Genomic DNA, 24,438 nt, shown 5'->3' on the forward strand with positions numbered 1-24,438 from the left:
ACGAGCTACCGTAAAATCTTGCTTTTCATTGGATGATTAAAATGGAAGTACAAAATATTGCCAACAGAGGTAAATATTTGTAATGATCAAAGACGAAGCATGCTACGTTCTGCAATTGCCAACAAAACATTGAAAAGAGATAGAGTTATTATCGTTTGTTGTTACTCACTACGTTTGTTTCATAAACTAGACATATCTATTTCTCAGTTGTCTTGAGTGTGTCATCTTGAGTACTATGAAAGCGAAAATCATAAGGTTCGACGTATTTAATGTTAAATAATGGCATATCTGTGATATATATTGAGATTTAGAGATTTTACCTTGAAACTGAATTCACATTGAAAGGTAGTGTTTGTGAAAAGTGCAAATAAGCCAACTAGATTATGTCAAATATCCTATGATAGTTGACTAATGTAACATGGCCGCCTAAAGACCACTACAATACATGTCTTTTGTTGAATAAAATTCAATTTTTTTAATAAGAAATGGAGCTGAGAGTGGGGAACAAATATAGGCTTGGTCGAAAAATAGGATCTGGATCATTCGGAGATATTTATTTAGGTAAGTATTGACGTTTTATATTATACTTTATATTGTAAACAATGGGTGTACAGGTGTACTCGCTTAACAATATTAAAATCATTTCGGTTGGATATTTTATATTCTAGTTCCTTCAATGAAATTTCCAATACATTATTATTACATTTAATGCATTGTTGTTGACCAATAAAGAAAAAAAACTTGAGTTACCTTATTGTTTTAGTCTCAGCTGGTTTTGTTGACCTTTCAAGTGTTATTCTTATTAGTAAATCTATATAAAAAACAATTATTTCTTCATCTTTACGAATTTTTAACTATACCATAAAAATTGCTTGTCATATGAACTATATCATACTATTAATATATTTTTTTTAATTCAGCGTACATTTCAACCTTTATCTATTACAATGGTTAAATGTATTTTATTATCACGTAATTTTAAAACAAAATTTCTTATAGAGCTTTCTAGTAGTTTAAATATTGATACAAAGTTTTATTATTAAAAATAATTGAAGTTTATTTATAAATTCAAATAAATAGCATTATAATGATTATGAATATTACTCAAAGCACTAAAAATATTTGTGTAAAATCCACAATTTGACAGGTTTTAATAAAGTAATGGGCAATTTTTTTGTGATTATAATCGTTATTAAATGATGTTTCAACTGTATGTATGAAACAGTTGCTAAATTCCACTATTTTTAATTAAAAATTTAACACATCATAAATTTGTTGTTGAATTCATTTACATTTAGTGTTTTATCTAAACATCGAATATTGTATATCAGATTTACACGTTTGTTATAGTAATTTATATACCAATGATAAAGTGAAAACTAAATATTACTCCATCATTGCATAAGTATGATATTTATGGTTGAAAAATTTTTCGGGGTATCTCAATCTCCTTGTAAAAGTAATTTTCATCTTTCAAGGTTTAATTATATTAATGTTACATGACAAATTCGAATTTTTCCCCTTAGATAGACGTATCTATTTACTGGTTTTATCAAAATTTAAATATTTGGAATACATCATTTGAAATTAATCATAATTTGGATTATCTTAGATATACTTTCATAGGATAAATTTCTTATAGAAATTTTACTCTAATTTTTTCTTTAATATTACTTTTTGGATGAGATTATTCTTTGGTAATTGGTACAATCAAAGGGATACATCATACAGGGTGAGACAGTGATCTTCATTACAAAGATTGATTCACGTTTGAACAGGTCAAAATTGTCTTTTTTTTGCACTATATGGTCAAATAGTGTCCTCTAAATGAATCTATTATTACAAAACTGAAAATATGTTTGCTTCAATTTTTTATGAAGAGAAATAGATCAGTAGGTCGGTTTGTAATTGTAGGGAAATACCAGACATTATTCAAACAATAATTACCTTTTAAAATGTATATGAATGATGGAATTGAATGAGGCAATTTTAAAATAAGTAATAATTTGTACTAAAAACCAATATTAACATTAAACCAGTGAGTAGAACGCTCAGTATTAACTATTACTATTAGAATACAATTCGTTTATAAAGTAGAAGGCACACAATTGGCAAATGATTGTGCATTTTTTTCGCATTGTACAGTATTCAGCCTTCAACTAATTTTAAACGCGGAGTAGGTAAATAAATATCGTGTTCCACGTTCCTAAGTGGATGACTTTTCTAAAATAGGAGAATTGTGCTTACGGATAAGACAAACAGATTCAGATATGAATAAGGAAGGACAAATCATTATATTGAATCTTCTGAACAAGTCCAGGTAGTGAATCCAACTGTTTGATCTGCTCTGAGAAGTATGACTATTGAATCACACTACATGTGGGCACATTAAACAGGCAGAACTTAATTATTTTAGATTTAATTTCAAAGAATTGTCTACAACAAGCCCTAAGAATGTCACAAATTCAACGAGGTGTCATTGGTGGTGTTTTCTTAGTACAAAATGCTGTAATATTTTTTATATGATAAACGTTTAATTTTAGAAACATTGAGATATAAAAGATAAGAATCGTAACATGATTTAAATGTGATTTGGTCGCTAGATATGGTCCTTTGGATTGAAAAAAGACATATTTTACTGCCTTGAGGCACTCAGCATTAATTTAAATGAAAATAATACATTTATTTTATTTTGATTGTGTATTTTGAAGATAACTAATTGTTACAGGAACTAATATATCAACGGGAGAAGAAGTAGCAATCAAATTAGAATGTATAAAAACGAGGCATCCTCAGTTGCACATAGAATCCAAGTTTTACAAAATGATGCAGGGAGGAGGTAAGTGAACATTCATATCACAATTACTAATCTTGTTTATTGCCTTATGTACACAACAAATTTAAAAATGTAAATATCTTTGTTATTAATGACCGAGATTAATAATTTGTTTATAAAAGTAAGATATGTATATTGAACTTTCATCAACAATTGATAACAAACAATAATACTGAGATTACATAACAATTAGATCTCGGTACCAACACTAATTCATGTAAACAAGCAAACTAGCATCGAAGGTTCTTTAAACATTTTATTTCTCTTTGTTAATTACGATAACATTGGGAAAATAGCAGAGGAAGTGACGGATTTGCTTGAAATTCTTTACGATCATAAAAGATACATTCCGTTTATTCGAATTAAAATCCAACGTCCCCTTAAACCAAACCTAGAGTCATTGGAGACCTATTTGTATCAATCGTATTAACCCAGGGATGCCGGATATTACCCATTGTATCCTGGGATGCTCTGGTACCGTTTAGGGTACATTTGAACTACTGTTACTAGTGAGAATCGAATTTATAAACAAAGCACACAGAACGAAAGTTGTCGGAGTGAAATTCTTGATTAGTTTAAAAAAAAAATTAACGAGCCAAAACAAAACTGTAATTCCAATGAAAACTAATGATTCCCATAAAAAATTAATTACGAAGGGGCGCAATTAAAAAATAATTTATAAGAAATAAAACTTTGAAAGAATGGATGATTATGTTTGAGCCTTATTTGTAACTTTCCCTATTTAAAATTTATGGCGTCGTAAAAAACTTGATACAAAATCCGGACGTTTGTACCACTCTGTATAAGTTTTTTTCCATTACATGTTGGATGACAGCAACAGGTTAATTTTAGGCGTTTGTTTACATTCCGGTTGTTATTATTTAAATAAATTTCGTATATACAGGGTGGCCGATTCAATATATTTTCATATAACATCAAAAAGTTCTGTTTGAAATTCCTAACCTCTTCAATATTACAGTTATAAATCAACGTGCTTAATTGTCCGTTACTTCCTTTGGCTTAATTAAAATGAAATTGTCATTATGCAAAGGATATTAGTTAAAGCTTAGTCGATACGTCATCCAAAGTACGGTTTATCATATAAAAATAATGAATTTTACATCAGAATCCATATAAACATTTGGAATGATGATAATCGAGTGTTCATTGATGTTTATAGATGGCGTTGTGTCTAGTTGTCACGTTTTTTAGGAAACTGCGGGTTTTTTCTGGAATATTCTTGAACAAATATGTACAAAACCATTACAGATTTTGTTTTTTGTGTCAATATCTATTTAAAATAAGGCTTAACGAACAATCTAAAATGTTAAATAACAAACGAAAGTGTTTCGAAAGATTTTTTTTGGAATGTTGTTTCTAAATGAGGAACCTTTGAACTTCTGTATCTTCTAAAGCAAGCCATACAGTTAAAAAAAGGGATCTTTTTCATAAAACAGTATTCTCGAACGTTCTAGACTGTTTTAGAAACTTCTAGAAGTCTTTTGAACCTTCTTAGTTCCAAAAAGTACGATTATTAGATAAAAATGAGGACCTTCTTCATGGACGAGGTGTAAAAAGTATCCTGGAACTTTGTGGGATGTCCTCGGATGTTCTAGACTATTTTAGAAACTTCTAGAGGTCTTTTCAACCTTCTTAGTACGATTATTAGATAAAAACAAGGACCTTCTTCGTGGACGAGGTATAAAACAGTATTTTGGAATGTTGTGGGATGCCCTCGGATGTTCTAGACTGTTTTAGAAACTTCTAGAGGTCTTTTCAACCTTCTTAGTACGATTATTAGATAAAAACAAGGACCTTCTTCGTGGACGAGGTATAAAACAGTATTTTGGAATGTTGTGGGATGCCCTCGGATGTTCTAGACTGTTTTAGAAACTTCTAGAGGTCTTTTCAACCTTCTTAGTACGATTATTAAATAAAAACAAGGACCTTCTTCGTGGACGAGGTTTAAAACAGTATTTTGGAATGTTGTGGGATGCCCTCGAACGTTCTAGACTATTTTAGAAACTTCTAGAGGTCTTTTCAACCTTCTTAGTTCCAAAAAGTACGATTACTACATAAAAATGAGGACCTTCTTCATGGACGAGGTATAAAACAGTATCCTGGAACGTTGTGGGATGCCCTCGGACGTTCTAGACTGTTTTAGAAACTTCTAGAGGTCTTTTAAACCTTCTTAGTTCCAAAAAGTATGATTACTAGATAAAAACAAGGACCTTCTTCATGGACGAGGTATAAAACAGTATCCTGGAACGTTGTGGGATGCCCTCGGACGTTCTAGACTGTTTTAGAAACTTCTAGAGGTCTTTTAAACCTTCTTAGTTCCAAAAAGTATGATTACTTGATAAAAACAAGGACCTTCTTCGTGGACGAGGTATAAAACGGTATTCTGGAACTTTGTGGGATGCCCTCGGACGTTCTAGACTGTTTTAGAAACTTCTAGAGGTCTTTTAAACCTTCTTAGTTCCAAAAAGTATGATTACTAGATAAAAACAAGGACCTTCTTCGTGGACGAGGTATAAAACGGTATCCTGGAACTTTGTGGGATGCCCTCGGACGTTCTAGACTGTTATAGAAACTTCTAGAGGTCTTTTAAACCTTCTTAGTTCCAAAAAGTATGATTACTAGATAAAAACAAGGACCTTCTTCGTGGACGAGGTATAAAACGGTATCCTGGAACTTTGTGGGATGCCCTCGGACGTTCTAGACTGTTTTAGAAACTTCTAGAGGTCTTTTAAACCTTCTTAGTTCCAAAAAGTATGATTATTAGATAAAAACAAGGACCTTCTTCGTGGACGAGGTATAAAACGGTATCCTGGAACTTTGTGGGATGCCCTCGGACGTTCTAGACTGTTATAGAAACTTCTAGAGGTCTTTTCAACCTTCTTAGTTCCAAAAAGTATGATTATTAGATAAAAATGAGGACCTTCTTCGTGGATGAGGTATAAATCAGTATCCTGGTACATTGTGGGATGCCCTCGGACGTTCTAGACTGTTATAGAAACTTCTAGAAGTATTTTTAACCTTTCTATTTGCAAAAAGTACAAACAAAAGGTAAAAACAAGAGTCTTCTAGATCCATTTTGAGGACGGAACTTTAAGTCTTCACATCTTTAAAAGTAGGACGTTTGGTTAAAATCTGGAACCTTGTTCGTGGACGAGAAACAGCATTCACTACATAAAGTGAGGTTATTTTTGAGTATAGAAGGAACGAACTATTTTCAATAATATACAATTATATTCATAAACATTTCGACAATTAATTGTTTGTCTATTATTTATTTGTTAAAAACGTCATTCATTTTTCGAAATAATTGTTTGCGTTCTAACCCAATTCAACGTACAAAACATCGAAAATCCAAAAGTACAAACAGTGAAATTCTCTCACGACAGACAATACAGTACTTTGACCTTACATAAGCTCTTCAGTCAATACGCTCAACATAACCATAACATTAATAGTTTATTATTTGTCATGTGTCGCTTGTACGTAATTTTGTGCTTTTGACTGCATTATACAGGGTCGTTCTTTATCATTTTATATAATCTATCATTTATCAATTTATATTCAATAGAAATCGTTAAAAAAAAATTGAAAATTCGTTTTTCTGTTTCTTATTCTTTCATTATCTTATCCGTTGTTCATGGACGAAGTATAAAACAGTTTTTTGGAACGTTGTGGGATGCCTTCGAACGTTCTAGACTGTTTTAGAAACTTCTAGAGGTCTTTTAAACCTTTTTAGTTACAAAAAGTACGATTATTAGATAAAAATGAGGACCTTCTTCGTGGACGAGGTATAAATCAGTATCCTGGAACTTTGTGGGATGCTTTCGAACGTTCTAGACTGTTTTAGAAACTTCTAGAGGTCTTTTCAACCTTTTTAGTTACAAAAAGTACGATTATTAGATAAAAATGAGGACCTTCTTCGTGGACGAGGTATAAATCAGTATCCTGGAACTTTGTGGGATGCTTTCGAACGTTCTAGACTGTTTTAGAAACTTCTAGAGGTCTTTTAAACCTTCTTAGTTCCAAAAAGTACGATTATTAGATAAAAATGAGGATCTTCTTCGTGGACGAGGTATAAATCAGTATCCTGGAACTTTGTGGGATGCTTTCGAACGTTCTAGACTGTTTTAGAAACTTCTAGAGGTCTTTTAAACCTTTTTAGTTGCAAAAAGTACGATTACTACATAAAAATGAGGACCTTCTTCGTGGACGAGGTATAAATCAGTATCCTGGAACTTTGTGGGATACCCTCGAACGTTCTAGACTGTTTTAGAAACTTCTAGAGATCTTTTAAACCTTTTTAGTTGCAAAAAGTACGATTACTACATAAAAATGAGGACCTTCTTCGTGGACGAGGTATAAATCAGTATCCTGGAACTTTGTGGGATACCCTCGAACGTTCTAGACTGTTTTAGAAACTTCTAGAGGTCTTTTCAACCTTCTTAGTTCCAAAAAGTACGATTACTACATAAAAATGAGGACCTTCTTCGTGGACGAGGTATAAATCAGTATCCTGGAACTTTGTGGGATACCCTCGAACGTTCTAGACTGTTTTAGAAACTTCTAGAGGTCTTTTAAACCTTTTTAGTTGCAAAAAGTACGATTACTACATAAAAATGAGGACCTTCTTCGTGGACGAGGTATAAATCAGTATCCTGGAACTTTGTGGGATGCCCTCGGACGTTCTAGACTGTTTTAGAAACTTCTAGAGGTCTTTTAAACCTTCTTAGTTCCAAAAAGTATGATTACTAGATAAAAACAAGGACCTTCTTCGTGGACGAGGTATAAATCAGTATCCTGGAACTTTGTGGGATGCTTTCGAACGTTCTAGACTGTTTTAGAAACTTCTAGAGGTCTTTTAAGCCTTTTTAGTTGCAAAAAGTACGATTACTACATAAAAATGAGGACCTTCTTCGTGGACGAGGTATAAATCAGTATCCTGGAACTTTGTGGGATGCCCTCGGACGTTCTAGACTGTTTTAGAAACTTCTAGAGGTCTTTTAAACCTTCTTAGTTCCAAAAAGTATGATTACTAGATAAAAACAAGGACCTTCTTCGTGGACGAGGTATAAAACAGTATCCTGGAACTTTGTGGGATGCCCTCGGACGTTCTAGACTGTTTTAGAAACTTCTAGAGGTCTTTTAAACCTTCTTAGTTCCAAAAAGTATGATTACTAGATAAAAACAAGGACCTTCTTCGTGGACGAGGTATAAATCAGTATCCTGGAACTTTGTGGGATGCCCTCGGACGTTCTAGACTGTTTTAGAAACTTCTAGAGGTCTTTTCAACCTTTTTAGTTACAAAAAGTACGATTATTAGATAAAAATGAGGACCTTCTTCGTGGACGAGGTATAAATCAGTATCCTGGAACTTTGTGGGATGCTTTCGAACGTTCTAGACTGTTTTAGAAACTTCTAGAGGTCTTTTAAACCTTCTTAGTTCCAAAAAGTACGATTATTAGATAAAAATGAGGATCTTCTTCGTGGACGAGGTATAAATCAGTATCCTGGAACTTTGTGGGATGCTTTCGAACGTTCTAGACTGTTTTAGAAACTTCTAGAGGTCTTTTAAACCTTTTTAGTTGCAAAAAGTACGATTACTACATAAAAATGAGGACCTTCTTCGTGGACGAGGTATAAATCAGTATCCTGGAACTTTGTGGGATACCCTCGAACGTTCTAGACTGTTTTAGAAACTTCTAGAGATCTTTTAAACCTTTTTAGTTGCAAAAAGTACGATTACTACATAAAAATGAGGACCTTCTTCGTGGACGAGGTATAAATCAGTATCCTGGAACTTTGTGGGATACCCTCGAACGTTCTAGACTGTTTTAGAAACTTCTAGAGGTCTTTTCAACCTTCTTAGTTCCAAAAAGTACGATTACTACATAAAAATGAGGACCTTCTTCGTGGACGAGGTATAAATCAGTATCCTGGAACTTTGTGGGATACCCTCGAACGTTCTAGACTGTTTTAGAAACTTCTAGAGGTCTTTTAAACCTTTTTAGTTGCAAAAAGTACGATTACTACATAAAAATGAGGACCTTCTTCGTGGACGAGGTATAAATCAGTATCCTGGAACTTTGTGGGATGCCCTCGGACGTTCTAGACTGTTTTAGAAACTTCTAGAGGTCTTTTAAACCTTCTTAGTTCCAAAAAGTATGATTACTAGATAAAAACAAGGACCTTCTTCGTGGACGAGGTATAAAACAGTATCCTGGAACTTTGTGGGATGCCCTCGGACGTTCTAGACTGTTTTAGAAACTTCTAGAGGTCTTTTAAACCTTCTTAGTTCCAAAAAGTATGATTACTAGATAAAAACAAGGACCTTCTTCGTGGACGAGGTATAAATCAGTATCCTGGAACTTTGTGGGATGCTTTCGAACGTTCTAGACTGTTTTAGAAACTTCTAGAGGTCTTTTAAGCCTTTTTAGTTGCAAAAAGTACGATTACTACATAAAAATGAGGACCTTCTTCGTGGACGAGGTATAAATCAGTATCCTGGAACTTTGTGGGATGCCCTCGGACGTTCTAGACTGTTTTAGAAACTTCTAGAGGTCTTTTAAACCTTCTTAGTTCCAAAAAGTATGATTACTAGATAAAAACAAGGACCTTCTTCGTGGACGAGGTATAAAACAGTATCCTGGAACTTTGTGGGATGCCCTCGGACGTTCTAGACTGTTTTAGAAACTTCTAGAGGTCTTTTAAACCTTCTTAGTTCCAAAAAGTATGATTACTAGATAAAAACAAGGACCTTCTTCGTGGACGAGGTATAAATCAGTATCCTGGAACTTTGTGGGATGCTTTCGAACGTTCTAGACTGTTTTAGAAACTTCTAGAGGTCTTTTAAAACTTTTTAGTTGCAAAAAGTACGATTACTACATAAAAATGAGGACCTTCTTCATGGACGAGGTATAAAACAGTATCCTGGAACGTTGTGGGATGCCCTCGGACGTTCTAGACTGTTTTAGAAACTTCTAGAGGTCTTTTAAACCTTCTTAGTTCCAAAAAGTATGATTACTAGATAAAAATGAGGACCTTCTTCGTGGACGAGGTATAAAACGGTATCCTGGAACTTTGTGGGATACCCTCGAACGTTCTAGACTATTTTAGAAACTTCTAGAAATCTTTTAAACCTTTGTAGTGTTGTAACTGATAGTTCTGAGTCAGGTAGATAACCTTTTTTTAAGGGTTACTTACCCCTATTTAGCGCTACTTCAAACAAGTGTGGTTATCGATCACATTGCGAGTATAGTACACGCTATCTAATGGTCGCGTAAACTATAACGTGACGGGTACACATCCGCACGCCATCATTTAACTACACATTTGTTAATTCCGCAACTACGAATTTTGTAAAGTAAAATCAAGTGTCAAGCTTTATTAAAAAACCTGATTTACATCGTGGAATATCCCGGAGCTGTAATTTTTCATCTCCAAGGTCTTTTAAGTCGATTATTTCATTCAATATCCACTCATCGTCATAAATTTCATGACCCGGCCACTTTCTAATTATTAATAGATCAGATCAGATCAGAATTTGATTTTTTTTTGTTGTATACCAAAACTTCCCTTACAAAACACCCTATATATAAGCGAAAACCGCATGGAAATATATCTAGCAGCCTTTGAGACAGACGCAGAATTGTCCTTAATCCTTTTTTTTTTATTTTTGTTTCAGTTGGTATTCCCGTGATAAAATGGTGCGGTTCCGAAGGTGATTACAACGTAATGGTGATGGAATTGCTAGGTCCCTCTTTGGAAGATCTATTCAATTTTTGTTCGAGACGTTTTTCCTTGAAAACCGTACTTTTATTGGCGGACCAATTGATCTCGCGCACCGATTTTATCCATTCTCGAAATTTCATACACAGAGACATTAAACCCGATAACTTCCTAATGGGATTGGGCAAAAAGGGCAACCTCGTTTACATAATCGATTTCGGTTTGGCGAAAAAGTACAGAGACGGAAGGACCCACCAACACATACCCTATAAGGAGAATAAAAATTTAACCGGTAAGTTTATTATCTTTTACCTCGTATAAAGTGGGATTTTTGGTGGTTTTAAGATACGTATAAAGCTTGTGTGTGTGTGTGAAATAAGCTCTGCGTTACTTCAAATCTGGCGTTTAGTCCCAATGGGTCCCTCCAAGGCCTTAGCTAAATCTTACAATTGCAATTTTATAGGTTATGTGCAATTTTTATTGCACATAACCTGTAATTCTATAAAGAAATCTGGTTATTTTCGATTTTCTGTTAAACAAATGCCACCGTATGAGGTTTAAATGTCATACGTAAGTTGAAAGGGGTAGTTTTGGTTGCTGGCAGCCTTGGTACCATAGCGAAAGCCTTGTATTATACCTGACAAGCAATATGTAGTTGTAAGAAAAAATGTTAACCTTAAAAATACTTGAAAACAATTTCTTAGTATCATAAAATTGATAATATACCATATAGTGACCTTGAAAAAAATTGTGCACAATTTTTTGAACCATTTCAAGCAGTTTCAGTATCAAACAATTCATGACATGCGATAATCTGGCCTTGTATGCGATCTTTGCACCATATAAAGCAGCCTTGATATTAAACAATTGATGATGTGGAACATTTTGACCTTGAAAAGAATTCATTTGAACCTTTTCACGCGACCTTGATATAAAAAAAATGATAATATGCAATATTCTAACGTTGGATTGAATTATGCGCAATTTTTGCCCATTTTTAAGTAGCCTTAATAAGAAACGGTTCATGATGTGCAATATTCTGACCTTGGAAGAGATTCTACGCAATATTCGCACCATTTTAAGCGGCCTTAATATCAGAAAATCGATAATATAAGACATTTTGACCTTGGAAAAAATTGTAGAAAATCCTAGTACCGTTTCAAGAGGTTTCGATATCAAACAATTCATAATATGCAATATTCTGACCTTGGAAGCGATTCTATGTTATTTTGAACCATTTTAAGCAGCCTTAATATCAGAAAAACTATAATATGATACATTTCGACCTTGAAGGACTTTATTTGGACCATGTTAAGAGACCTTAATATAAAACAATTCATAATATGCAATATTCTGACCTTGGAAGCGATTCTATGTTATTTTGAACCATTTTAAGCAGCCTCAATATCAGAAAAACTATAATATGATACATTTCGACCATGAAGGACTTTATTTGGACCATGTTAAGAGACCTTAATATAAAACAATTCATAATATGCAATATTCTGACCTTGGAAGCCATTCTATGTTATTTTGCACCGTTTTAAGCAGCCTTAATATCAGAAAAACTATAATATGATACATTTCGACCTTGAAGGACTTTATTTGGACCATGTTAAGAGACCTTAATATAAAACAATTCATAATATGCAATATTCTGACCTTGGAAGCGATTCTATGTTATTTTGAACCATTTTAAGCAGCCTTAATATCAGAAAAACTATAATATGATACATTTCGACCTTGAAGGACTTTATTTGGACCATGTTAAGAGACCTTAATATAAAACAATTCATAATATGCAATATTCTGACCTTGGAAGCGATTCTATGTTATTTTGAACCATTTTAAGCAGCCTTAATATCAGAAAAACTATAATATGATACATTTCGACCTTGAAGGACTTTATTTGGACCATGTTAAGAGACCTTAATATAAAACAATTCATAATATGCAATATTCTGACCTTGGAAGCGATTCTATGTTATTTTGAACCATTTTAAGCAGCCTTAATATCAGAAAAACTATAATATGATACATTTCGACCTTGAAGGACTTTATTTGGACCATGTTAAGAGACCTTAATATAAAACAATTCATAATATGCAATATTCTGACCTTGGAAGCGATTCTATGTTATTTTGAACCATTTTAAGCAGCCTTAATATCAGAAAAACTATAATATGATACATTTCGACCTTGAAGGACTTTATTTGGACCATGTTAAGAGACCTTAATATAAAACAATTCATAATATGCAATATTCTGACCTTGGAAGCGATTCTATGTTATTTTGAACCATTTTAAGCAGCCTTAATATCAGAAAAACTATAATATGATACATTTCGACCTTGAAGGACTTTATTTGGACCATGTTAAGAGACCTTAATATAAAACAATTCATAATATGCAATATTCTGACCTTGGAAGCGATTCTATGTTATTTTGAACCATTTTAAGCAGCCTTAATATCAGAAAAACTATAATATGATACATTTCGACCTTGAAGGACTTTATTTGGACCATGTTAAGAGACCTTAATATAAAACAATTCATAATATGCAATATTCTGACCTTGGAAGCGATTCTATGTTATTTTGAACCATTTTAAGCAGCCTTAATATCAGAAAAACTATAATATGATACATTTCGACCTTGAAGGACTTTATTTGGACCATGTTAAGAGACCTTAATATAAAACAATTCATAATATGCAATATTCTGACCTTGGAAGCGATTCTATGTTATTTTGAACCATTTTAAGCAGCCTTAATATCAGAAAAACTATAATATGATACATTTCGACCTTGAAGGACTTTATTTGGACCATGTTAAGAGACCTTAATATAAAACAATTCATAATATGCAATATTCTGACCTTGGAAGCGATTCTATGTTATTTTGCACCGTTTTAAGCAGCCTTAATATCAGAAAAACTATAATATGATACATTTCGACCTTGAAGGACTTTATTTGGACCATGTTAAGATACCTTAATATAAAACAATTCATAATATGCAATATTCTGACCTTGGAAGCGATTCTATGTAGTTTTTGCATCATTTTAAGCAGCCTTAATGTCAAACAACTGATAATATGACACATTTCGACCTTGAAGGACTTTATTTGGACCATGTCAAGCGACCTTAATACAAAACAATTCATAATATGCAATATTCTGACCTTGGAAGCGATTCTATGTAGTTTTTGCATCATTTTAAGCAGCCTTAATGTCAAACAACTGATAATATGACACATTTCGACCTTGAAGGACTTTATTTGGACCATGTCAAGCGACCTTAATACAAAACAATTCATAATATGCAATATTCTGACCTTGGAAGCGATTCTATGTAGTTTTTGCATCATTTTAAGCAGCCTTAATGTCAAACAACTGATAATATGACACATTTCGACCTTGAAGGACTTTATTTGGACCATGTCAAGCGACCTTAATACAAAACAATTCATAATATGCAATATTCTGACCTTGGAAGCCATTCTATGCTATTTTGCACCGTTTTAAGCAGCCTTAATATCAGAAAAACTATAATATGACACATTTCGACCTTGAAGGACTTTATTTGGACCATGTCAAGCGACCTTAATACAAAACAATCCATAATATGCAATATTCTGACCTTGGAAGCGATTCTATGTATTAGGGGCATTTTTTTGCACCACCTTGATATCGAACGATTGATAATATGCAATATTTTGATCCCGAAATCCTCAAAGAACGATATTAATAACTCCCAAACGAATTTTGAGCCAAAATAAAACGTAAAACACATTTCAAATATTCCAACAATTTCTATCTGGATATAATGTCGAAAATAAATTTTTTGTAAGGCAGTGTATACTTCGCACGCATCGTTAATCAACTTTTTAACGATTTTTTTTTCGTTTCTCGAAGCATTTTTTCATTGAATCAAATTTAAATATAAACTTCTCCTCAATTCGGGAAACGTATTAACACTCTTTCTAACACGCTACTGGTTTTCGACACCTGACATTACCCAGACACACTTATCGCGTTTATATTCACGGCTCAAGGTCATTTCTATTTTCAAGACAACTCGAATCATATTTAATTCAATTTTACTTACACACACACACACACAATTATAATAATAAATTTATTTATTTAAATATTCTATTCGAAGTAAATTTTAAAGTTTTATTTTCGCCCCGAACAAATTTGAATTAACAATTCCACCGCCGGACGATAGTTTCAGACAATTTGCAAAATTATTTAACGTCGTTTCGACACGTTTAAAATAAAAATTGTTTATTAAATAAAAATTATTTATAGACACCTACTTACACAACCACCGCGCTACCAATTAAAGTACATATCGACATAAAGTAAAAGCCTTTGATAAAAAAAATTCAAAGTAAAGGTCAAGCAATTCATTATATTCGACAGGGTCGTATTAAGGACTAAACGATGTTGTATTTAAATTGGGCTAACATATAAACGACTAATAACAAGGATTATGAAACTTTATATTTCGATTAAGGACCGTAGTTCATAGTAGGAACTCGGGCGGCCGAAGGAACCTTAAGTAATTAGGCCTTTTTTAAAGGCCATAGTTCCCTAACCTAACCTAACCGCTCCGGGTACTCAAAAATGACGTGGTTGACTGTTTCGAGCACCTGCAGCACTCTAGGTCGTCCGACACCATCTCCAAGCGGTTATCCAAGGCCTTTTTGTTACTGACGTAGTTCCTTACTCGACATTAGTCATTAGAAAAGCCAATCAGACGTTTTGGTCTGAATCTTTTTGATTCCATCGTGTCCTAACCGCTCCGGGTACTCAAAAATGACGTGGTGAACTGTTTCGAGCACCTGCAGCACTCTAGGTCGTCCGACACCATCTCCAAGCGGTTATCCAAGGCCTTTTTGTTACTGACGTAGTTCCTTACTCGACATTAGTCATTAGAAAAGCCAATCAGACGTTTTGGTCTGAATCTTTTTGATTCCATCGTGTCCTAACCGCTCCGGGTACTCAAAAATGACGTAGTGAACTGTTTCGAGCACCTGCAGCACTCTAGGTCGTCCGACACCATCTCCAAGCGGTTATCCAAGGCCTTTTTGTTACTGACGTAGTTCCTTACTCGACATTAGTCATTAGAAAAGCCAATCAGACGTTTTGGTCTGAATCTTTTTGATTCCATCGTGTCCTAACCGCTCCGGGTACTCAAAAATGACGTGGTGAACTGTTTCGAGCACCTGCAGCACTCTAGGTCGTCCGACACCATCTCCAAGCGGTTATCCAAGGCCTTTTTGTTACTGACGTAGTTCCTTACTCGACATTAGTCATTAGAGAAGCCAATCAGACGTTTTGGTCTGAATCTTTTTGATTCCATCGTGTCCTAACCGCTCCGGGTACTCAAAAATGACGTGGTGAACTGTTTCGAGCACCTGCAGCACTCTAGGTCGTCCGACACCATCTCCAAGCGGTTATCCAAGGCCTTTTTGTTACTGACGTAGTTCCTTACTCGACATTAGTCATTAGAAAAGCCAATCAGACGTTTTGGTCTGAATCTTTTTGATTCCATCGTGTCCTAACCGCTCCGGGTACTCAAAAATGACGTGGTGAACTGTTTCGAGCACCTGCAGCACTCTAGGTCGTCCGACACCATCTCCAAGCGGTTATCCAAGGCCTTTTTGTTACTGACGTAGTTCCTTACTCGACATTAGTCATTAGAGAAGCCAATCAGACGTTTTGGTCTGAATCTTTTTGATTCCATTGTGTCCTAACCGCTCCGGGTACTCAAAAATGACGTGGTGAACTGTTTCGAGCACCTGCAGCACTCTAGGTCGTCCGACACCATCTCCAAGCGGTTATCCAAGGCCTTTTTGTTACTGACGTAGTTCCTTACTCGACATTAGTCATAAGAAAAGCCAATCAGACGTTTTGGTCTGAATCTTTTTGATTCCATCGTGTCCTAACCGCTCCGGGTACTCAAAAATGACGTGGTGAACTGTTTCGAGCACCTGCAGCACTCTAGGTCGTCCGACACCATCTCCAAGCGGTTATCCAAGGCCTTTTTGTTACTGACGTAGTTCCTTACTCGACATTAGTCATTAGAAAAGCCAATCAGACGTTTTGGTCTGAATCTTTTTGATTCCATCGTGTCCTAACCGCTCCGGGTACTCAAAAATGACGTGGTGAACTGTTTCGAGCACCTGCAGCACTCTAGGTCGTCCGACACCATCTCCAAGCGGTTATCCAAGGCTTTTTTGTTACTGACGTAGTTCCCTACTTGACATTAGTCATTAGAGAAGCCAATCAGACGTTTTGGTCTGAATCTTTTTGATTCCATTGTGTCCTAACCGCTCCGGGTACTCAAAAATGACGTGGTGAACTGTTTCGAGCACCTGCAGCACTCTAGGTCGTCCGACACCATCTCCAAGCGGTTATCCAAGGCTTTTTTGTTACTGACGTAGTTCCCTACTTGACATTAGTCATTAGAGAAGCCAATCAGACGTTTTGGTCTGAATCTTTTTGATTCCATTGTGTCCTAACCGCTCCGGGTACTCAAAAATGACGTGGTGAACTGTTTCGAGCACCTGCAGCACTCTAGGTCGTCCGACACCATCTCCAAGCGGTTATCCAAGGCCTTTTTGTTACTGACGTAGTTCCTTACTCGACATTAGTCATTAGAAAAGCCAATCAGACGTTTTGGTCTGAATCTTTTTGATTCCATCGTGTCCTAACCGCTCCGGGTACTCAAAAATGACGTGGTGAACTGTTTCGAGCACCTGCAGCACTCTAGGTCGTCCGACACCATCTCCAAGCGGTTATCCAAGGCTTTTTTGTTACTGACGTAGTTCCTTACTCGACATTAGTCATTAGAGAAGCCAATCAGACGTTTTGGTCTGAATCTTTTTGATTCCATTGTGTCCTAACCGCTCCGGGTACTCAAAAATGACGTGGTGAACTGTTTCGAGCACCTGCAGCACTCTAGGTCGTCCGACACCATCTCCAAGCGGTTATCCAAGGCCTTTTTGTTACTGACGTAGTTCCTTACTCGACATTAGTCATTAGAAAAGCCAATCAGACGTTTTGGTCTGAATCTTTTTGATTCCATCGTGTCCTAACCGCTCCGGGTACTCAAAAATGACGTGGTGAACTGTTTCGAGCACCTGCAGCACTCTAGGTCGTCCGACACCATCTCCAAGCGGTTATCCAAGGCTTTTTTGTTACTGACGTAGTTCCCTACTTGACATTAGTCATTAGAGAAGCCAATCAGACGTTTTGGTCTGAATCTTTTTGATTCCATTGTGTCCTAACCGCTCCGGGTACTCAAAAATGACGTGGTGAACTGTTTCGAGCACCTGCAGCACTCTAGGTCGTCCGACACCATCTCCAAGCGGTTATCCAAGGCTTTTTTGTTACTGACGTAGTTCCCTACTTGACATTAGTCATTAGAGAAGCCAATCAGACGTTTTGGTCTGAATCTTTTTGATTCCATTGTGTCCTAACCGCTCCGGGTACTCAAAAATGACGTGGTGAACTGTTTCGAGCACCTGCAGCACTCTAGGTCGTCCGACACCATCTCCAAGCGGTTATCCAAGGCCTTTTTGTTACTGACGTAGTTCCTTACTCGACATTAGTCATTAGAAAAGCCAATCAGACGTTTTGGTCTGAATCTTTTTGATTCCATCGTGTCCTAACCGCTCCGGGTACTCAAAAATGACGTGGTGAACTGTTTCGAGCACCTGCAGCACTCTAGGTCGTCCGACACCATCTCCAAGCGGTTATCCAAGGCCTTTTTGTTACTGACGTAGTTCCTTACTCGACATTAGTCATTAGAGAAGCCAATCAGACGTTTTGGTCTGAATCTTTTTGATTCCATTGTGTCCTAACCGCTTCTACTCCTCTACAAGGTCCAGATTGGTCCTTGTTTGGAGTATCGTTCGCTCATTTGGAGCTCGGCTCCCAAGCATTTCCCCCAGATAGTTTAGAGCACGGAAGACTCAGTTTTACCGATGCTTCCAAGGCGGAGCTCTCCCGAGATGTCCAACATGATCCCACCTGGAGGAGTATATGCTTGCAGACGCCCAAAACGTCAATTTATCGGGACAGTTTCCATTGGAAAAGCGGAAACTACCAAGGCACGTCTTTCCCGAAGTTTCCACAAACATCTTCGGAGTGTAGGCGCCGTTTGAGCGTACTCGGGCGTACTAGGGTTCTCGGTCGACGTTTCCTCGTACATTTCGTGGCGGTATATTTTTTTCTGGTGGCTAAATGTAGTACGTCTTAGTCCAAAATATATTTTGTCGGTTTATTAACACGCCGTCGTCGTCTTTCCGTTCCAGGTACCGCAAGGTATGCTAGTATAAATACGCATTTAGGTATCGAACAATCCAGGAGGGACGATTTGGAATCGTTAGGTTACGTTTTAATGTATTTCAACAGGGGTTCGCTGCCTTGGCAAGGATTGAAAGCCGCCAATAAAAGGCAAAAGTATGAACGTATATCCGAAAAAAAAATGTCTACTCCTATAGAAGAACTTTGTAAGGTAAATATTCGAATATACGGCGGAACGCAAATAAACGTTTTTGTTTTGTTTTTTTTTTCCCGTTTTTCCAGGGTTACCCCAAAGAATTTCCGACTTATCTGAATTATTGTCGACAATTGAGGTTCGAAGAAAGGCCCGATTATAGTTATTTGAGACAACTGTTTAGGACTTTATTTCATAGACAAGGTTTCACGTACGATTACGTGTTCGACTGGAACATGCTCAAATTCGGCGGTAAGAAGAACATGATTCTAAAATCTATATAAGTTATTGTAACGTTTTTTGTTTTCGTTTTTTTTTTTTTTTCAGGCGGTTCTCGAGGGAATCACTGCGAAGAAAACGGCGGAGGCGGTAGATCTAGCGCTAGATACGGAAGTCACGCCGCCGTCGTTCCGGCCGATTCGTCGCCGGCGGCTCCGCAATCGAGAACGCGGCGGCCGCACGATTCCGCACGTATGGAAATGGTTTCCGCGGGTGGAAACGCGCCTGCGCAAAATACGCTCGACGAAGTTATACGTGGTAAGCGTCCGCGTATATAAACAACACACTTATTTCCCAAAATACATTTATATATAATTTTTTTTTTATTAGATTCGCCCAGGATGTACGATAATCACGAGAGACGCGTGTCTTTGCGACTTAGAGCTGGACAGGGAGTTCCGAATACTTCTACTTCGGACCTAAGCACTTCTAAACAAGCCAAGTGAGTTACAAATCTGGTTTGTATTCGGGGTTTGTCCATTCCTAGTTTCTACATTTCAATAAATCATCATTTATTACACATTTTATAGTTTATTCCCATTTTAAAAGTTATAAGAATGTTCTAGAACGTCCTCGAGTTGATAAGAAGATTATAGAATGTTCTTAGATTGATAAAAAGTGCTATAGAATGTTCTCGAATTGGTAAGAACACTATATAATGTTCTAACATTGATAAGAAAGTCTCAAGATTGATAAGAACACAATAAAATGTACTATAATTGATAAGAACATTATAGAACGTCCCCACAAAAGCTATAAAATGTTCTTAGATTGATAAAAGCGCTATAGAATATTCTTAGATTGATAAAAAGCGCTATAGAATGTTCTAACATTGATAAGAATGTCTCGCGATTGATAAGACCACTATACAAAGACCCTAAATTGATAAGAACACAATAAAATGTACTATAATTGATAAGAACATTATAGAACGTCCCCACAAAAGCTATAGAATGTTCTTAGATTGATAAAAAGCGCTATAGAATGTTCTTAGATTGATAAAAAGCGCTATAGAATGTTCTAACATTGATAAGAATGTCTCGCGATTGATAAGACCACTATACAAAGACCCTAAATTGATAAGAACACAATAAAATGTACTATAATTGATAAGAACATTATAGAACGTCCCCACAAAAGCTATAAAATGTTCTTAGATTGATAAAAGCGCTATAGAATATTCTTAGATTGATAAAAAGCGCTATAGAATGTTCTAACATTGATAAGAATGTCTCGCGATTGATAAGACCACTATACAAAGACCCTAAATTGATAAGAACACAATAAAATGTACTATAATTGATAAGAACATTATAGAACGTCCCCACAAAAGCTATAAAATGTTCTTAGATTGATAAAAGCGCTATAGAATATTCTTAGATTGATAAAAGCGCTATAGAATGTTCTTAGATTGATAAAAAGCGCTATAGAATGTTCTAACATTGATAAGAATGTCTCGCGATTGATAAGACCACTATACAAAGACCCTAAATTGATAAGAACACAATAAAATGTACTATAATTGATAAGAACATTATAGAACGTCCCCACAAAAGCTATAAAATGTTCTTAGATTGATAAAAGCGCTATAGAATATTCTTAGATTGATAAAAGCGCTATAGAATGTTCTTAGATTGATAAAAAGCGCTATAGAATGTTCTAACATTGATAAGAATGTCTCGCGATTGATAAGACCACTATACAAAGACCCTAAATTGATAAGACCACTATACAAAGACCCTAAATTGATAAGAACACAATAAAACGTACTATAATTGATAAGAACATTATAGAACGTCCCCACAAAAGCTATAGAATGTTCTTAGATTGATAAAAAGCGCTATAGAATGTTCTTAGATTGATAAAAGCGATATAGAATATTCATAGATTGATAAAAGCGCTATAAAATGTTCTTAGATTGATAAAAGCGCTATAGAATATTCTTAGATTGATAAAAGCGCTATAGAATGTTCTTAGATTGATAAAAAGTGCTATAAAATGTTCTCGAATTGGTAAGAACACTATATAATGTTCTAACATTGATAAGAATGTCTCAAGATTGATAAGAACACAATAAAATGTACTATAATTGATAAGAACATTATAGAACGTCCCCACAAAAGCTATAGAATGTTCTTAGATTGATAAAAGCGCTATAGAATATTCATAGATTGATAAAAGCGCTATAGAATGTTCTTAGATTGATAAAAAGCGCTATAGAATATTCTTAGATTGATAAAAAGCGCTATAGAATGTTCTAACATTGATAAGAATGTCTCGCGATTGATAAGACCACTATACAAAGACCCTAAATTGATAAGAACACAATAAAATGTACTATAATTGATAAGAACATTATAGAACGTCCCCACAAAAGCTATAAAATGTTCTTAGATTGATAAAAGCGCTATAGAATATTCATAGATTGATAAAAGCGCTATAGAATGTTCTTAGATTGATAAAAAGCGCTATAGAATGTTCTTAGATTGATAAAAAGCGCTATAGAATGTTCTAACATTGATAAGAATGTCTCGCGATTGATAAGACCACTATACAAAGACCCTAAATTGATAGGAACACAATAAAACGTACTATAATTGATAAGAACATTATAGAACGTCCCCACAAAAGCTATAGAATGTTCTTAGATTGATAAAAAGCGCTATAGAATGTTCTCGAATTGTTAAGAACACTATATAACGTCTCCAAATTAATAAGAACACTATAGAATGTTCATGGATTCTTAAAAATGTTCTTCAATTCATTAGTGATTCATAAAATGTTCTTCAATTGATAAGTAAGTCATAGAAAATCTAAAAAATGTTCTTAAACTGATTAAAAAAAATTATATAATGTGTCTCAAATTAAAAAGGAGACTACAGAACATCGTAAAATCAATAAGAACATTATAAAATGTTCTAAATTTGATTAGATCAATATAGAATTTTTAAAATCGATGATTTTACTATAAAATGTCCTCTAAACGATATAGAATAAGATGTCAGACAGATAATAGAGTTTAGTATATAATTATTTTTAAAAATCCCGAAATTATTGACAGATTTATCATAAAAAATTAAATATACTTCATAAAATTGGTAAAAATAACGATTAGGACCAATTTTATGATCCGATACATACTAACGACACTTAAAATCATAGAACTATAGATAACGAAAGATAAATTGATGATTATCGAGTAAAATTTTTGAAAAAAATGTTAATTGTATCAATTGTATGTCTTCAAACATTTATATACAATGAAACCTATGTGTTATTTTTTGTTTGTTCTGGAAGCGCCTCCGGAGTGGCAATGGTGCCCCCAAGCGGCCAGGTGGTGCAACAGGGACAACTTCCTAGGAGGGGTAGCGCTTCCAAAGACCCTCCAGCAGCTCCTAGACTCAAAAAGTGAGATGGACCTTAATCAAGTTTTTTCATTAGTGACGTTTTTTTTATATATATACATAAATTTTTTTAGATAGATCATTATTTCTGTCGGTAAAATTGACATAGCAACGTTCGAGAATATTTTGGAATACAGATTTACAATACACCCCTATTTCGAATACCTTCGAATTGAAAAAAAAAAAATAATTTGTTTTTCGGTTATATTTAAACGAAACTCGATCAAAAATCTGTATCCCAAAAATTTTTCGCCGACTGAGAGGGAACACGTGATAAGAACAGTGTTTATATTAAATGTGATTTTGTTAAGTTTTCCAAATCTTTCTGAGCTGTTTTTTTTTTCTACATTCTTGAAGTAGTTGACTTCCAAAATATCAACACCAAACTTCCTCGATCAACACCAAGAATAACGAAAACTAATGTCGATGATGTAAAATTCTGTAATCGATATCTCGTTACTGATACGATTATTAAAATTTATTAATATTGCTTCAAGAATACGCGGAAAAGTAACTGAATCAAAAAAATTGACAACAAACAATTTGTTGAATGATAAAACTATACAGATAATAATCCAAATAGACCAAAAGTACAAAATAAATAATAAAACCTAACCTAACTTTTATAAAAAAAGTAAATTTACTATAATACGATAACCTTTAACATGTAATATGACTTGAAAAAGATAATTTGTATGAAAATAATTTTATTATAAGATTAATTACATCTAAAATCCATAAAGTACTCAAAATGTCCACCATCAACGTTGATGCATTGCTACAACTTACCCCCAAATGTCTTTAAATACATTCAATTCTTCAACCGTCAAGTTTAAGGCTACTCAATGTTATCAATTAGAAAACTGTGACATTCGGTTCATCAGACAGATATTCCGGATGTTCAGAATGTCACAAAAATGTAATTTCTGCAGTCAGGATAGCCCTCAAGAAGAGGGTGGTATACCCGAAGGTGCAGTTCCTGATACGCTACCCTTCATCCCATCTTCGTCTGTCAACTTTCTGTGAGTTGGTGACATGATTCAAAATGGGATAAAAATCCTCAAATACAAGCAATTTTTCAGCAATTAAGTCCAAGGCCACTCGATGCTTCTTCTAATGATTCCGTATTCATGTACTGATGGGTTAGGTACCCTAAAAGAACTAATGGTCATGACAACTAGTTTAGTCGGTGTCATGTGCATCCGACATTGAATTTGCAGTCAAGGTACTCTTAAAGAAAAAGGCTGAAGGTTCAACTGTTGCATCAGCCTTTATAATAACGTCTTCAGGATACCTAGTCCCTGATACGCTTGTTGTTTCCGGAAAGTCTGAAACCATCAATGGTATAAATACTTTTGGGCCACCCTATAAAGTATATTAAGTTGATAGATGGTGTCGTTGCCCAATTCTCTTTGAATTTGATAAGTGTTTTAACAACTTTTGACTTTTTATTTGGAAATTCTTCTTTCTACATATGAAATAGTCAAAATTTGATTCAGTTACTTTCCGTTAGTTTTTTTGTTTTGATTTATTTCGCTCATATAGAAAGGAAACAAGCAAGGGTGTGCAATTGGTGTTAAGAAATTAAGTGTATGTAAACGTTTTTAATAATTAGGGTGATTTCTGAATGGGGCAACGATGTATAAAAAAAATTAAA

General features: G+C 34.9%; 1 protein-coding gene across 1 annotated transcript; it reads left to right on the forward strand.

Annotated features, from left to right (window-relative positions):
• On the forward strand, positions 1-24,438 carry LOC130900212 (casein kinase I-like). Its single transcript, XM_057810692.1, has 8 exons — positions 1-561; positions 2,729-2,839; positions 10,539-10,874; positions 18,914-19,116; positions 19,188-19,350; positions 19,426-19,635; positions 19,708-19,819; positions 22,675-24,438. The coding sequence occupies exons 1-8, from the start codon at positions 486-488 to the stop codon at positions 22,787-22,789; spliced, it is 1,326 nt and encodes a 441-aa protein (XP_057666675.1). The 5' UTR covers positions 1-485; the 3' UTR covers positions 22,790-24,438.

This window comes from Diorhabda carinulata, chromosome 12 (genome assembly GCF_026250575.1).
Source record: "Diorhabda carinulata isolate Delta chromosome 12, icDioCari1.1, whole genome shotgun sequence".
NCBI classification, from domain to species: domain Eukaryota; kingdom Metazoa; phylum Arthropoda; class Insecta; order Coleoptera; family Chrysomelidae; genus Diorhabda; species Diorhabda carinulata.